The sequence below is a fragment of the Zonotrichia leucophrys genome, chromosome 2 (assembly GCF_028769735.1).
Source record: "Zonotrichia leucophrys gambelii isolate GWCS_2022_RI chromosome 2, RI_Zleu_2.0, whole genome shotgun sequence".
In the NCBI taxonomy this organism is placed as follows: Eukaryota; Metazoa; Chordata; class Aves; order Passeriformes; family Passerellidae; genus Zonotrichia; species Zonotrichia leucophrys.
In genome coordinates this window covers 36,184,859-36,202,672 of record NC_088171.1, presented here as the reverse complement: position 1 = coordinate 36,202,672, position 17,814 = coordinate 36,184,859, and the positions used below count along the sequence as shown (strand labels likewise).

The 17,814-nt window shown below is 36.4% G+C and overlaps 1 protein-coding gene across 4 annotated transcripts in view; it reads left to right on the top strand.

The window, feature by feature from the left end:
- ANKRD28 (ankyrin repeat domain 28) overlaps positions 1–17,814 on the top strand; it is a 123,632-nt gene that overhangs the window by 56,181 nt on the left and 49,637 nt on the right. For all 4 annotated transcript variants that reach the window (XR_010439121.1, XM_064704579.1, XM_064704578.1 and 1 more), the window contains exon 3: positions 14,262–14,340. Coding sequence is in view for 3 of the 4 variants with exons in the window: in XM_064704579.1 (XP_064560649.1) it covers positions 14,262–14,340 (79 nt within the window). In the remaining variant the exon portion in view is untranslated. The remainder of the gene's footprint in view (positions 1–14,261; positions 14,341–17,814) is intronic.

Here is a 17,814-nt window from a genome sequence, read left to right as displayed (position 1 = left end):
TCTGCGACATAGCTGCTGTAGAATTTTGGAGGAGTGCACAGTTTAGACCTATTAAAATAAAACTTGAATTTAAGGCCTTCTCTCCAAAAATGTTGTAATATCTCAAGTCTCTAATCATAGCAAAGAAGTATTTAGTGAAAATAGTAACTTTTGAGGTAATAATAAAATGCATAGAAATATTTGCATGTTTTCTGCTATATTGAGAACACTTTTTTCTCCTCTGAGATTGTTAGAATAAGGACAGATTTAGTTTCCTGTTTTTGGGATCTGTTTTTTTTATAGCTGCTGTGTATCTCAATATTTTTATTTATATATATATACTTTATATCTTTATATCTTTAATATTTATATCACATTATAGTGATCAAATCTAGAGGAAAATTTGTTTTAAAATTGCTTGCTAATTTCCCATATCATTTATCTATTTAGAAATCTGTTCAACCTTGAAACCTTTCTTTCTCCACTAGAAAGGTTTCTGCTTGGTTGAACATTCTTTGTAATTTGTTTTTATCTTCAATTTAGAGTGTAGCAGATTTGGGATATAAAATTAAAGGTATTTGTGAGTTTGAAAGACTTCCTAATATGATGAGAAGATAGGATATGTTGTAGCTTAGAGCAGTAATTCCCTCTCAGTTTTCCTGCAAATAAGAACTGAATATTGAAAGAACACATACATGTGTATGCCTGAATGTAAATGCATTCAAGTTATAGATAAAATGTGAGCTTATTTTTTTAAATGGTCGCTTGCCTAAAGTTAACAACAGAAGGTATATAATGAAATGACAGTGAGAACAGGCCTCTGAAATAGCTGCAGGAGGTTGGAGAGGAAATAAAACATTCCTGTATAAACAAGCACTAATAAAGAGAATTCCTGCAGTAAAATGCACTGCTGAGAAACTCAGGGCAGGAGCTGCTGCCTGGCAGCCTCTGCCTGGAACCCAGCTTCAGGCGCTGCAGCAGGGGCCAAGAAATCTCATATTGGGCAAGTGAGGGGCTGTGAGGCTTCACAAAGCCCAGGTGAACTCAGGGTGCACATAAAACACAAAACAAGCTGTGTGTGCCTTCAGACCCTTCTACTGTAACTTCTAATAGAAGAATTTTTATTACCCATTTAAATAACAATAATTATACCTATCTCTTGCAAAGTACTGATCTCTAGTAAGAACTGAGAGCTTTTGTAATTAGATAGAGACATTTCAAATGGTTAATGGCTTTAATTTGGTATGTTTTCATTTTGTGCAAAGCATATGTAAATAAATTTTTTGAATGTATGGATGAGAAAACTATAGTGTATAACCCCAGAGACTGATGCTAAGTCTATCTTCTCTATTCATTTGCCCACATGCTTCTAACAAGATACAGCTTCCTAATGGAGCAAGATGTTTCTTTCTCCTTAAACCTGTGTTTGGATTTTTGTCCAATGTGCATCTCGGAGTACTGTATTGCTTTCTGCTTCTAGATATTCTCTGTACTAAACTTTCTAAGTGTTTTTACCACAATCAGGAACCCCCATTTCCTGTGTGACCAGCCTGATGAAATGATGAGTCATATGAGACTCTTGCTTTATAATGTGTTCAGTTAATTGAAATTTCTTCACATCTGAATGAAGATTCTGTGAAGGATTCTGGTTTTGAGGGGAGCATTTGTGATCTTGAATAAACAGTAGCAGCCTGCTCAGAACTTGCATATATGCATCAGCTTTTGATGTGGAGCTGAATTATCTTGTATGTAAGAAAGTCCAGGAATTTGTTTTTGGAAGGACATTTTGGGAATAGCACAGGCCAAAATGTGTGGTGTTGTATTAACAAGAGACAAAGCTTGTGAAACACCTTGTCACTAAACCTGATCAATTTTTAGTGAGGTGTTTGTAAAGGAGGAAATGGAGTGCAGCACTACCATGCCAGAATGTCCAGGAGTTATTTTGGTAAAGAATTAAGTATCTTGTTAAATACCTGAATATTCATGTCTTATGTCTGAAGAGATAAGAAGAAACTTCGCTGCAGGAAATGTAGGGAAGCTCTTTCTGTACAAAAGCTGATTCTGCTTCTGAAGGATTGGGCAATGGATTGTTTGATCCATTGATCTGAGCCTGATTGAGTCCAGAAATAGAGAACTTTGGAGACTAATTCTTCCAGGTGTAGTGGAAACTTGCTGCCAGTTGTATATTGTAAACAGTATCCATCAGCTACTCAAAAATTATTTAAAATCTTCACACAGAAGCTATTTACTGTAACTTAGCTTTTGAGCATTTCCTGTTCATTAGTGTAGGATGTTTCTCAAGCATGTCATCTGTAATGATTAATCAGATATCTTAGTTCCTCTGTAGTGTTTTAGAGTGAATCATGTTTTTCAGCCTCAATATAAAGTCTGTCCAAATGGTGTTGAGTTCCTCTTCTGGCTTAGAAATAGATTCAAGATGTTTTAAATACAAATCTGTATAATTAGGCATTTTCCTTCAGAATTGAAAAGTTTAATGAGAGAAATTTGCTAGTCCAGAGAGGAATAAGTTTTATCCTTTGTGTCAATAGCACTGTCTTTAGCCTCTGCAAATGAGATTTTCAGCTGGATCAAGTTATTACTCATATTAGAGTGCTACAAACAAACCTTGAGCAGAGTTACAGGATAATCTGACCCACATCAGCAAATTGGTACTCAGTAGAGCTGGCACTGTGCCCATACTGTCTTATGGGCAGTGGCTCTTGAAAAGTTACCATTGCAAAGGGTAGAACTGAGAAGAGCACTGTGCTTACATGGCATGCTGCTGCCTTGAACAGGAAATGAGAATGATTCTTTGGAGACTTTAGTATGAGTTAATATTAGTGTGCTACTCAGGCAAACATCTCCTCCTTCTCATCAGGCCTGGTAAGCTTGCCCAGTACTATGCTAATGTGGATTTACTGCTTGCTAAACTGGGCAAACAAGCCTGGATGTCTGCATGGCAGTGCTTTACAGTGTTGGCCAAACACTGAATTTCTTCTGCAGTAATTGGGAATTTGACAGACAGCTTTTGTTTCAGTCACTGTGATTTCTTTAACATCGAAAAATTCTCATTGGTGTAGAGAGCCTTGAATAACTACTTCAAATTTAAAAGTTTGAAGAGTTTTTAAAGTTTCAAGGGTTTTGTGTTTGAGTCTCCTATATGATTCTTAGTGATAATGATTTGGTAGATCATGTTTCATTTACCTTTTTACTTTTAGTGATTATTGCTTAAGATTGTAACCTTCAAAGCAGAGTTGAAGTTACAAATTTCTGGCTGCTTTTACAAAACAAGCTAGAGGCAAGGTCTTGAATAGTTGGAGCTTACTGGAGTTATTCCTGGCAGTTGCTGTGCCTGACATGCAAAGAATTGGTATTTTAGAACAGAACATCCCCACTGAAAGAGCAGAGAAGGGAGAAAAGTCCAGAAGTCTTAATGTGCATTAGCTTCCAACATAGGACAGCCCTTAAAGAGGGCATTGCTGGGAAAAGCAAGATGGGATTTGAATTTACTGATTATTTGTAGCCATTTTCTGGATGAAAACCCTTTATGCATATGTACCATCCCTTTGATTTTCTCCACTATGCAAGTTGTTGAAGCTATGTTACTGTGGAATATCCAATCAGCAAACATAATTTCCTTTGTCCAGTTTGGCCCTTGTACACAAGCTCTGCATGAGGTAGATGCATCTTTTAAGGTCCTTAAATTTTCTTTAATAAAGGGTAGATGTACATCAAAAACAGTGAAAAGAAAGTGTTTCTTATTTGTTTGCTACATGATGTAGGGAGAGCTGTCCCATAAATACCCAAGGAGGAGGACTCTTGTCTACTGTCAGTAGGACCTGAAAAAGCTCATACTGGTGTCAGGTATCAGGATAAAGAAACTGAAGATCTTTTTCAATGAGTTCTTGCTGAAGAGCATGCTCCAAAATTTCAGATACAATGTCTTGATTATGAAGTTTGAGGGGTATTTTCTCAGGCCTATGATATCAGCCTGTACCCCTCTGTTTCCAAAACCAGTGGAATTCTGTTCTCTTTCCAATCTTTTGAAGTCCTACATTATTATTACCATCCTTCCTGATCATTAATGTAATTTCTGTTTGAATTTGTGTTAAGTACTAGTTATATACATATGTATATGTGTAATTATGGTAACTTATAAAAAAATTACATGATGCTGACTTGATGTCTCAAAGGAGTGCTCATATCTTGCCTTAGTTGTTGCAAGCTTTTCCTATAATGACAGTTATCTTCTAAGCTTTTCCCGTGTCCATTTAGCCTAAGAAATAGTGTACATAAGATACTTTGATCCTAAGATAACCAGCAGGTTTAGATGAGTTCTTATCCTCACTGTCAGAGGCTTTGTGTTGGGTTTCTTTTGTGATCAGTGTAGAGATTTCTCATTTTCCATTGTTGGGTGCAAGTCTTTTTGCTCTCGTTTTATTTGTGTTTTTCAGAATAGATTTTTCTTGCCTGACAATTAGCCTTTGAATTAACATAGGTTGTGTTGTATGCTGTTTAGGGTTCAGAATGGTGCAAAGGTCTCTTAAAAGGAGGGCTTTGCATATTCCAACTAGATGTCCTTCCTTCATGAAGCTTAACACACAGCAGGAAAATGTTTTGGCTTGCTCCAAGAAGAGGTGCTAACATTAAACATACAACGTGAGAAGCACATCTTTTCCTGTCAGCAAGACAATGCAGTTAGTGGGACAAATATCTGTTTTCCATCGGTGCTTGTCATTTGAGCACTTGCCTTTGCAGTGAAAAGGGCAGAAACCCCAGCTTTTCTGAACAAAAGTGTCAGTGGCCCGAACATAATGTGCTGGATTTAAACTGTGCTGGAGATGTGCATACCTTACCTAGTGTGGTGTGTGATCTTTCACTGGAGCATAAACAGAGCTTGGATTGTACTGATTTCACTCTTGGCATATTTTCTTATTTGTGTCCTCAGACATTGCAGATGATGACACTGTAAGACGAGGCAGTGCCCCTGTTCCAGCCCACTCTGTGAGCACAGCCTGGGTTACATAATGTGTTCCACAGCACTGTACTCTCATTATGGAAAATCCATTGTTTTCTCATGTTGCTGCCTTTTTTTTTTTTTTTCAGAAATAATTTCAGAATTATTTATCATTTTTCTTACCAGCAACTCCATTCTGTTTAAAAGCTGGGGTTTTCTTCTGTCATACCTACCAGGTAAATGTTTGCAAATCATATAACTGGCATTTGGGAAGGATAAAGGCAAGGGCAAGTATTTTCAATTATATATTATTGGTTTGGGGAATTTTGTGGGGTTTTTTTTGGTGGTTGTTGTTGTTGGGGTTTTGTGTGTTGGTTTTTTTTTTAGTACAACAGAGTTCTGAATTCTGTAGGGGTTAATGGATGAGTATTCTTTTAATTTTAGTGATTTTTTTTGCTCTCTCCCCCCACAGGGTTCTAGAATGCTAACAAATTGTCTTGGCCCTAAAAGTTGCCTTTTTTTTTTTTCTTCCTGAGTTAAAGGAAAGTACATCCAAACTGCCTCAGCTGCACAGTGAGATCAAGTTGCTCTTACCAAAGGGTACAGAATAGCTCTTTATTCATTCTATGTATCGGGCAAGAATTCAGTAACCTTTATTAGTGATAAATAGGACCAGTTCTTGATGTTGGAACTTTTCTTTGAAAGGGAGCAGCAGCTTGCAAAACCTGCTTAGTTATTCAGGTCCTTATCCAATATCCAAATGAATGCCTGAGTTTGCTCATAAGAAATCCTGGCCTTTCTAATTCAGCCAGAAACATTTATCTGTTGTGTAAAAATATTGTTGTGTCTCCAACACATGTAAAAATGTAGAAGCTTGTAAAAACCTGGGTTTAGCTTTTCTTTAGCTTGTTCCCTACACAAGTTCTAAAACCTGACCAGCAGAATTATGATAGCAATATTACAAAATCTGTGTGGAACATCAAGGTTAAAGGGCATGAAAAGATGAGTATTTCCAAAAAACACTCTGACTCAGTACTTTCAAGAAAGAATAATTGAAGATAAATGGTTTTGAGCTGAATTACTTGGAAGTAGAAAAGTGCAGAGATGTTTAGTTGTTTCAAAATCTGCTTCTTGACATAATTGAAATACTTGACAGCAAGTCAAAAAGTCTTCTTGCTGTGGACCTCTTAAGTTGAGACAAATAAAGATGCAATGTCTACCAGAACACCTCAAGCACTCCTGTTCTCATGTGTGAACAAGGAGTGCTCAAGTACTGAATCTCACTTTTCAAACACCTTCACCACATCAAAATAACTTGTTGGGGTTTTTACTGTATATATTTAAATGAGAATTTTTTACTCTCATGTTCTGAATGAGACATCAGCTGGCTGTAAGATCCAGCAATCATAATCTTAGATGAAGTTTGAAGCTTAATTGCTGTTCCTTGATCTAAGTGTGACTCACTTTCTTTTGTGTGTCTTTCTTTTGGGGCCACTCCTGTAAAAGGAACAGGGCTTCAAACAATTACACCTGAATGGTGTTTTGTACCTAATTTTTGTCATGTAAGGCAGCATTTGAAGTTAATGAAAGATGCCTGGAATGGTGTTATTTAACAACATGAATTGTTCTGAGCTTTGGGTTCCTTTTTTACCAATCTTTTTTGGTAGTGTAGTATCAACTTACATTTAAAATCTCACTTTGCTGAGTTTCTATGGACATTACAGTTTGAGATTCAATGAAAGTTAAGCCAGCAAATTTTCTCCTGTCCTCTTCCTGTCAAGTTGTTTTGCTCTGTGCCAAAGTCAAAGACTAGATTGTCTTTTAGACAAGAGTAGTTTTGGCATCCAATGTTTGCTCACATGACTTGAGCTCTCAATATTTTTTGTACAATTTTTATAAAAGGTATTTTCCAGTGTTATTTAAAAATGCTAAAAATATATAAATGGGCTGTCTTACAGATATAAAATGATGTTTCTTCTGTGCAAACATAATTTTAAGATTAGGATTGCTTTTAGTGTTTAGGCATTTTAGAAATGAACCAAACCTTCAATGTGCTTTTTGTTTATAAGTTTTTATATTGTGCATGAATTATTTGCAGTGTTTCAGTAAGGATAGAGATTTTTATCAGTTTTAGGTTTATTATTTGCCTAGAATCATTAGCTGAATGGGAAGTAAATTATCTTCCAGGGATTTTAGTGCTGTTCTGTGTACTTGAGCCTAAATTCAGTCACAAAAATTTTAAAAATGCCAAGAGACATCATGCTAAACAAGGATGTTTCTGGAGCTGCCAAGTATGCCTATACAGCAAAGCCATGCAATGTAAATTCTTTCTTGCCTCCTTCTTGGTGGGGATTCTCATTTGTGTGCATGCAATGTGGAATGGTGTACAAACAGATAATGTCATTCTGCTCTTCTCTAGCTAAAGGTAAAACTCAAATTTTGGACTTTTTCCTGTAAAACTTTAAATATAGGAAAGAAATTTGATTGCCTGGGATGTTTCAATAGTCAGAAAAGGAATAGACAGTTGTTTGGGTATGAAATGCATTATAGTTGGTCAGTTGGTCATTGTTTTTATAGACTCTAAAACTCCAATTTGGCATAAATGATACTTTTTTTCCCCCTTAGGTTTTTACCATGACAGATAACTTATTGTCCAGGAGAAGGAGGTTTCCAGACCAAGGTTCACTGTGTTGTTAAATTCATCAATTTTTCATGGTGGAAATGTGAATATATCTTGATAGTTTTTATAGCCAAATTTCTTAGCTAATTATGACTGCCATAAGTATTGAAATCAGAATAGATCAGACTTTTTCATTGCTGTAGTTTTTTATGCCACTCTGCATGGGTTTCCCCCATTTTGCTTGTCCCGTTCACCCAGACTCAAGTTAAACTTTTGTCTTGTTTCTGAAATATGCCCATATGTGAAATCTGACCATTTGCAGTTGCTAAGGGATTTTGATGTTTGGAAAATCAGATATTTGAAGTGGAAAGTTAGTGTCTCCCTTGCAATTAAACAGCTAGTAGTAATTTCTTCTAACATGCAACAAGTATGGTGCTTCATGGTTGTTTTGTGGGTCGGTGTAGATTCACTCAAAAATATCTTACAATGGAATTTCATTTTTTATTATTGCTCCTTGTGACAATTTAGAAAACTGTAACCCCGTACTCTTGAGGAACACAGGTGTTTAGAATGACTTATGTTCAGGTAAACTCTTGGTTTGACCTAAAATGGTGCTCTGGTAACATTTTTCCAGGCTACTTTGAAGTTCTCTTCTGATGTATCTTTTATTTTTTATTGTAACCTACAGCTGCTATCCAGTTTTTTTAAGGCCTCCACAAACTCACAGTGCCACAAATGGTTGTCATAAGTAAAAGCTTTTGTGGTTTATTTCATGGTGTGCCAGTTTTTATTATTGTTGTTTTACTATTATAATTATCATTATTACCAGCTAGAAATAAGTAAAGAGCATGCACTATTAAACTGGTACTGAAGACCTTAGCTAGCAACAACAGTGGGGTTTGGCAGATTATGACTGATGTGACCCTTGTTGCTAAAACCACTTTTTTTCTCCTGCAAGATAAGGTCCCTCTCATCAATGGTCACTCTGTGTTAATGAGCAAGAGGGCAAAAATTCCTCCTCTTTTTTATGATTTTTTAGGAGTTCTAGATTTGTTCTGCCCTCCTAACAGCTGGCATGAGGAGGACAGGTCCTGAAATTTAATAAGTAGTGATAAGGTGTTGCTAGTGAAAGTTTAATACTGGGCTTGCAAAAATGTTTCTTGCAAACGCGGTACAAGTGTTCATGCAAATAGGAGCATGAAAATTAGTTCAAGAAATTAATGCAGTCAGTATGCCAAATCTAATAATTTCAACTAAAATGTATCTACTGTCTGGCTTCAAAGGGTACTTTGTGGTTAGCCATGTAATATGTATTGGTTTTGTGGTTACTGTCATAATTTCTTCATATTTTAAGCATGCAGGAGACCATTAGTGTTACATTAGCTTTCTCTATATATTGGACATGCATCTTAATTTTGAAATATGGGGAGAAAATAGAGGTCTGCTTCCAAAAATTATGTCAAACAAAATTAGTTCGAAAATGGTTGATTTTTGGCAATGCAAAGTTCTGAGAATTGACTAAAAATATAAGAAAAAATCCAAAGAAATAGCAGATGACTTCTAGTTAAGGTAGGGTAGAGATACAGTATTAATTTCTCATGTATTTACAAGTTTTGAAAGTTTAGTACTTAATCTTGTTCTTCTAGTTTCAATTCAGTAATTTTCAAATGCTAGCTATGTGTTTCTAAGACACAGTTGGGATTGAACATACTTCTGAAGAGTTAGTCCTCATTTCTGGAATCAAGCACCTAAAGTAAACTTCTAAATAGTTTAAAGTTGGAATGTGAAAGCCAAGTATTTACATCTGTTCTTTTTTTTTTTTTTTAATATAGGAACAAAAAAAAATTAGTTAGACAGCTATTCCACCTGAGGAAATGATTTTTCTAAAAACTGTAGCAAAATTTGTAACTAAAATTTGTTGTTTTAATGATTCCCAAGAGTAGCACTAGGACTTCACACAGTGCTACTGGACACTACCAAAGGATTGGAAATACTTTGTAATCATTCCTTAGACATTTTCAGTGAACTCAAGAGTTATACATCATCCTGGCTGAAAAGTCCTGTCTCTCTAAACTAACTGAATAATGCACTTAAGAGTTATATTTAAACCCAGTTTCATTTAAAAGGAATGTTTGTTAAAGCTACTGCAGGGTATGTTGGAATTGAAGCTTGTTCAAGATTTGTGATTGTGTATTTAGGGTTGATTTCTACCAGGAACAGATGGCACTAGAAGCAGACAGATGACAAATCATACAGCACAAAACACCTATTAAAAGATATTTTGGAACTGTGATCATAAAATAATGAGAGTATATTAAAGTGTCATTGCAGAATTTGGTTTTGAAGAGCAGATAGCTAAAGAGGAGGTTTTATGAAGGGGGAAGTTGCATTCAGGCTATTTCAGAAAATGCTTTAATTCAAAGAATCCAGATCAGTAGCTGTTGAACTATTTGAAGGGCAAATGGAAGTTATATTCTAATGTACTCTTGGGAGAGTCATAGATTGGTTATGGCAGTCTTGTTGGATATTCATGGGATAAGAGATTTGCCTTAAAGGCATCTAGCTCCTTAAAACTCACTGTAGTTGTATGTGGCTACTCTAAATCAATTACTGAGATAGAGCCCAAACCAGGAATAAATTGTTTTATCTCAAAGGACACACTCAAAGGATACTTTAAAAAGAGGTAGGTTTGAAACCTACATCTTTAAATTAGCATAAATTTGTCCTTTGTAGAAGTTTTGATCCATAAAATAAGCAATGAAGCAATTAAAGCTTCTGGTTTTGGTCAAAAGAAACAAAGGTGGCATCACCATTGTTCTAGATTAGAGTTTATGAAGAAGCTCACAGTGTCAATGTCACTTTATTCCAGATTTGGTTTTGGCAGGGTCAAAAGGCCTTCTCCCATGCATTTCTCATATTGCTATTTGATGCAAACTTCTGTGTAGATGGAATGCATGGGAAACTCGATAAATGGAATTACTGGGAATGGCAGGATTGTATATTTTTCACATAATGCAAAGGTACATATGGATATGATGCTCGGGCTTTTGTGATGCAGAAGTATAATTCTGAAAACTGATTCCTTAAGATCTGAGCCCTTTTATTGCTTTTTAGTTTAATGACAGTACTGACCAATATCTGGAGTTAAACTTGAGAGTTTCCTTTTGGGAATATAATTTTCTTTGTTGTTTCCATGGGAAATTAGTTTTAAAAAGGTAAAAGTTCTCTTTCAACTATGTAAAACCTGCTTAATACAATCAGTGTGATCTGTGTCCTCACTACCATTACAGCTGATTTAGAGTTGTAATAGTCCAGTTTGTCATGCAGATATTTGACCTGGAAAATGAAGGTGCCACAACACTTGCTTTTCTGTGTTGTAAATACTGCTGCAACACTGCAATACTTGGAATTAAATAATACCATCAGTATTAGATTTTACATTCTGTGTAACAGTGACTATTATGAACAAAATCCCTTCTCTAGTGAAATTTTTCTTTTAGTGTCATTTAAATTTATGAAATTAAAGGAAGAATATTAGGGCCAGTATTTATATTAGTGTGACAACACCAGTGGTGCAGCATGTTGACTTCCAAAGTTCCTTGTTAAGGCTGAAAGCTTTCTTGGTGTTATTTAAACTAGTCCTTTATATGCAGCAATTTGTATTTGCAGATGAAATTTGTTCATCAAATGATTACTTGTTTGAATAAAATGTAGTTGATTTCTTCAGAAGTACTTTAGTAGCATTTAAAATGCAGAATTCTCTTTAATTTTATTCAGCTTTCATTTACTAAAATTAATTCATTAAATGTAAGTCTTCAGATGGAGCAAAATGAGAATTTTCCTTTAGTGGAAGTAAAAAACTTCATCATGAGAGATTGCTGAATGCAGCATTTCTGCGGGTTTTTTTTGACAGGTTCTGAAAACCAGGTTTTTAAATAAAAAAAACCTTTTTGACAGAGACATTACATTTTTTAAAAAGTGTTTGGAAGCATCAGAAGAATGCCAGCTGTGAAACTAGAGGGGAAGGAAAGGCCAGGGTTTCTGTCAAAGCACCCTCAGCATGTGGAATATTTGTGGTCGGTAGATACCCTGGGGCTTGGGATTGTTGAAATTCCGATCTGTGGAGCTGACCCAGAAAGGGACAAGCCCCGAGTGTCCCAGCAGGGCTGCCCTGGTGCTGCAGAGAGCAGGGACATGTCCAACCTCCTGCCTACATGTGCTCCCTGCTGCAGAACTGGGAGCTGGGCTTTGAGTGTTTTCAGTCTGCCAGCTTAAGAGCAGCAAAACTGAAATATTTGCATGGCTGGAAACTCACAGCTTGGAGAGGTGGAGTGGAAATGTTGCTTGTGTTTAAGCTGCTTTTATGTTTGTATCTTGGTGATTTCAGGATGGGTTTTCACTAACAGAGCTTGGATTTTTTGGGGAAGTATGTCTGAAATTAATCAGAAGTTTGGACCATGGATGTTTTGGGAAAATCTATTTGTGGCTTGGTGATGAATGTAGTTCTAGATAAACCCCTCCCTTCTGTCCACTGTTTTATTGGAAGATTTCTGATTCATTCTGTCACATTAGTTACTGGTATGACTTCTGTCACTGAGTTGTTAAAAAAACACAAAAGAAAACAAAGTCACCAACAACACAAGTGTGATGTGCATTTTTATAATCATGAGTTTTGCCCACTGAGTGGGGAATGCAGTTTTTCTCATGTTCCTGTGTAAATGCTGTCTCTACAGAAAAATGTGCTCATGGCCCATCCTATTTCCTCTGACTCTGTGATGAAATTGCAGACAGAATACTATCATACTCATTCTTATGTGTTCCCTCATCTCTACTTTATATACTTTTGTGCATTATCAAAAAGGCATCAGTGCCAGCTACCTATAGGAGCTCTGTTTTCCATACTGAAGGAATAAAAACAGGTTTTCATTGCTGGCTGGTCTTTACTGTCTTTCAGCTGGGGAAACAAGTTTAAAATTTGTATTGCTTTTCTTTTTTCTTCCTTCTTCTGGTATTTTTCCTTTCCTTTTTTCTTGTTTGGTTTTGGGGGGAGGGGGTGTTTGTTTTGGGTTTTTTGTTTGCATTTTTTGTTTTATTTGTCTTATTTGTTTGGTTGTTTTTTGGGGGAGGGCAGTGTTTGGTTTTTCTCCTTTTTTTAAAGGGTTTTTTTTTTTTTCAAGATATCAAGTCCTTAGTGCCAGGGGCCTATCTTTTTTTATCCTAGATGTGTAAGCTGCATTTGAGACATCCTGGCAAGAAATTGGTGAGGTATATGTGGTGTTAGTGATAAGTGTAGCATTGATTCCTTAGGGTGCATCAGTGTCAGGTTTGCACTGCTCAGTTTGGAATTTCTTGCATGTAATTCAGATATTGTGTTAGGAAACATTGCTAATATGGTGAACTGTGTAGCTTTAACTTTTTCTGAGCAGGGACTAGGCAGGGAGTGGGTTGTTTGGGGCAAGGGGTTTTGTGTGGTGATGTTTTGGTAGAGGGGGTGGTTTGAATGCTCTGAATTCTGAAGTTGCCTTTTATGTTTCAGAAGAACTTCTTGGGTCTCAGCTCCAGTTTTGCTCTAAGATCTTTCCTGCCATGAACTCTAATTTTATTCTTACATGGTGCTAGCTGTCAAGTCAGGGTTCACTAAATAAGGTTATTCTAGCAAGGGAGAAGATTGCTTTTCACAATAAAATGTCAGTAGAAAACGTGTGTTAATTTTATGATAGTCGTGACACAACAGTAGAATTAATAGAAATGCCTTGCCACTTAAAATTTCTTGCTGAATATTATCCTGATCCCTCACCCCCAGTGTATGTGAAACTCTGCTAAAAAGATCTAAGCAGAACTTAGGCCAGAACCAGGATGCTGACTGATTATCTGTCTCTTTTCTGATTTCTCACCAGCCTTCCCTCAGAGAGCAAACTGGTTGGTTCTTGTTCATTTTTATCACTCACTGTGATGTGATCTTATTTTTCTGATTAAGCTATAAACTGGTGCAGGGAAATTAGCACTGATCCTGAAAGAGTTACAAGATATTTTGTGTTTATCTTTCAAAAGAGGAACTTCATTGTTATATATTGTGAATGAATGAATAATATGTCTTACTGGTACCTTCAGAAGGACCTTAGATCAGTTTGAACTAATTAAAAGTACTGGGTGTTACTTGCAGAGTGGGTTTTGTGCAAAACAAATTTCACCTCTGTCTTCTCTTTACTTATTAATAGTAATTGAAACAGTTGAAATTGGATTCCACTATTTTTGCCCTTAAACACTGTAGGTTCTTTTCTATTTTCTATTAAAATAGTAACTTCTGAAATTGCTTTAAACTTCACAAAGAAAATGTTTCTCACTAATTGTTGCATATGGCAATAACAGACTGGTTTTAACTGTGTGGGACAGACTCGAGTTCGTGTCTCTGGAGACAAGTGACTGGTGGTTTAGAACTGGTGGGTTAATCTGAAGATGTGATGAGCATCCTGTGTGTGTCAGGAAAACAGTGGTTGGCTATGTGGGTGTTAAGAGCTCCTTAGGGAGAAGCATGCTTGTCTTAGTAAGTTTGACTGATGTCTTTAGAGTAATCAAATTTTTTTAAATATATAATGTACAGTATTTGAAAGATGAACTTTATGCAGTGTTTTTTCATAACGTACAAAATGCTAAACGATACTTTTTTATTTTAAATAAAACCTTTTTTCCCCCCTCTTACCACAGGATAATGAGAAAAGGACCCCTTTACATGCTGCTGCCTATCTGGGAGATGCAGAAATTATTGAACTACTTATTTTATCTGGTATGTTCTATTCCTGTTAATGGAAAACAAATAACTCTATGCACATCCAAGGAAGTATTTATGTACATCTTAGTCTGTGTAGTTTTTATTGAGATATTTAATGTACTAGAAATTATAGATGCTTGTACTGAAATTTTAGGTTCCAGATTTACTTGTGTTACAATACTGTGTATTTCTGTAATTCTGCTCTAAATTATTTCTTTGTAGGAAGCTTTCTCAGTTATAGCTATTTTTATTTGTAGCTTGATCAGCTTTCAATAGTTCAACACTATTTTAAAGAAGTAATAGTGTATATGGTACAGGTGGGTGTTAGCAGTATTTCTTTCATTCTGAAATGCCCTTCAGAAAAGAAATTACATTTGAACATAAAGGTGCCATCCAGAGTTGGTTGTATTATTTTAAGTATCTTTTCCTGCTGGCTTGAATGCACAGAATATAATAAGATCCAGCTGAAAATGTTACAAAATATCTTTTTTTTCCTATTTATTTGTACTAATAAAAATTCCAAGTTCTGCAAAACAGTACACTATGGGTTGTGAGTTTGATTATGTTGTTTTTTTAAGGGTAGAGAACCAAGAAACTAAACCAAAAACCTGAAGAACATCATGACAGAAGGACTGGATTGACTGTCTTTGATCTTGGAAAGACCTACCTATTAAGTAGCTTGAGGCTGAGTTCATAATACAGAGCTTCAAGGTTACATACAAAGATGAAAACTTGTAGCAGCCCCACAGAACTACTTTAATCTTCAGTCTGCTTAATTGCAGGCCTTACCTGTGCAAAGCTGGCTATGTCTGCTGCCACCACCCCCCATCAACCCCTTTTACAAATCCTGCTTGAAGGAAATACCACTTTTAGGGTTACAGGAGTCGCTTCCAGACCTTCAACTGAATTTGCTGGGCATAATTTAATTGGTTATAATTTTAGTATTATGTAATATTTTTGTTATATATATTACTTGTACTCTCTCTATATGAGTATATATACATATCATAAATATACATTATGTCATATTAATTAATATATCTATTGTATGGACATACTCTATAGTGACATTTTGTCCAGAAAAGTTCACTTTTGAAAAGGTGCAAGGTTTAAAAATCTAAAGAGGTGCCATTTTTCCCTATCAAGAACGAAGGCAAGTTCTGGTGGCTCTTGAAAATACATAGTGACCCCCTTAATCAACTAACAATGTTACAAATTTTGCAAAGTTGTAGTCAGCTACTTCTTAGAGGGAATCATCTGTCTGGTTTAGATGAACACAGTCCATTTTACCAGATCAGTGATAGAACAAAATATCCCTTTCTTGGGTGAAAGGCTTATGCATGGAGGGGAATTCTAGTTCAGATGGGAATGAAACTAGATCCTGGCTGGGAGGGAGTGGAAGGAGAAGAAATACTAGTCGTGCTCTTTGGGCATGTAGCCTGGGGTTAAGCATAAGGAAAAACGGAGAACAAAGAAGGGAGGTAAGAATTAGAACTGTACAAGTAGTGCAAAGCTGAGCAGCTGCGTGAAGGAGAGGTTGTAGGTGCTGCAGTGTCTGCAGATTGTTCAGGGAGGATGTGAGACATTGATATGTCCCAGATAACATTTATTTAATGAAAATCAAGATTGGCTTACAACAAAACAATGCATTAGATAGTTGCAAATCAAAAGCTCTGAAAGCTGTGGCGATGTCAGTCCAGCCGTGGTGTGCTCATGTGCTGTGCTGTGGGCTGCAGTTCCATGCTGTGCCTTGCTGGAGAGAACAGCCTCCTGAAAGTCCCAGGGAGAGGCTGCTCTGAGAGTGAGCTGGGCTGGTGCAGTGAGGGGTGCACAGGTAGGTGTGAGCTGTTGTGAGTGAAGAGAGGCATCAATTGCAGGGTGGAAGTGATGTCTGAGTGCTCAGGCTCTTCAGTCTGCAAGGCTGTGCTGTACTCAGGCACAAATCTGTATATTACCTCCCTGCAAGCAGCAGTTTTAGGCAAGCCTCTTAAATATTTAAAAAGTATTCACCAATTTAGTCTTCCTCATTTCTGAATGCTGGATTTGAAATCTTTGTGGTTGGTGAAGTATGAGCACTCAGCAGTATCAGAAGTGCTGAGGCAGCTGCTTCTCAGAGAAATCAGGTCTAAATGTATCAAAATGCACAAGCTTTGATTTGTCTTTTAGCTCTCTTAATTGAAAGGTGGGGAGCAGAGGTTAAGTGTATTTATCCTCTCCATTTCATAAAGATAAGGAAAATTCATCTGTTGTGTTTCAGCTGGAAATCAAACCTCTCTTCTGAGGCAGAGGTATAATGTTACACTTTGTCATAATAGAAGAGCATTAGGGAGCAAATAAAGAACATCTGCTAATGCAGCAAGGCTTGAAAACTGTTTGCTGTGTTGCAAGACCCCTTTTTTAAAATTGAGGAGAGTGGTTTGTTGAATAAATAGCATTTCTGTGCTACCATCTCCTCTGTGCAGTAAATTTGCACGCAAAAATTGGGTTATGTGACTTTACCTGACCTACTGTAGTGAATTGTACCTACTGTACTGGAGTGAATTAAGTGTGGACTACTTTCATCCTAATATTTCTCACCTTGTGAAAGCTTGTCTTTGCAACTTTTAATGTCCTCTAACATAGCTTTGCTGGAATGTTACTAGGAACCACTTTTCAGTTTTCCTGCTGTGCAAACTATTCTACAAAGACTGTTTGCTTTGATGTTTTTATTGTTTCTTCAAACTAGACCTCAAAATTACTGAAGTCAGTATTAATCTTCCCACTATTCGGTGGCTCATACTTGATTCTTTCTTATTATTCTCTGTTCTTAAAGTGTTATTATAGAGTACTTACACATAAGTTTTTTAATTTGATTGGAATGTCTTTTTCATCCTGCTCCAGGGGATCCACATTGCTTTCAAGTATGTGTTGTGGATCACACATTGCAGTCACAATGTCTTTATATTACTTTGCTACAGACCTAAGTAACCCATATTGCACGTCCTGAAAATATAACTGATCCAACCTTTTGCAGACTTTTTTTGGAGTAAATTTTCAGTCTCAAGAGCATTATTACTTAGTTGTTGAATTCTTGAGATATTTTTCTACTAAATCTTAAGGTTACTCTGTGACCTTTCCTATTATCTTTCAGCTGGACAAGGAATCTGAAGGTGATGCTTTGCATACAGGCTCCAAACATCAAAGAAAATTGCTTTACTGACTCCATTTTGAGCCTGGACATTAAATTGCCTTTTGTTTTTTTATTTTGAGATGCTGAACATTAATAAACTTGTCCCCTGGGGATGTGAATATCTTAACAACAGTTTTTCGTACCACTGTGGTTTGTGGAAGTTTAAGTTTTCAAATAATCTCTCACTTTTGGATTGTAGCTTGATAAGCAATTAGCATTCCCAGATTTGTTGTGTAGGGAGGTGACCAAGAGGAGGCATGAAGATTATTTGTAGCATCGAGAAGGATAGAACAGAAGTTTATATTTTAGTCACTTGAGAA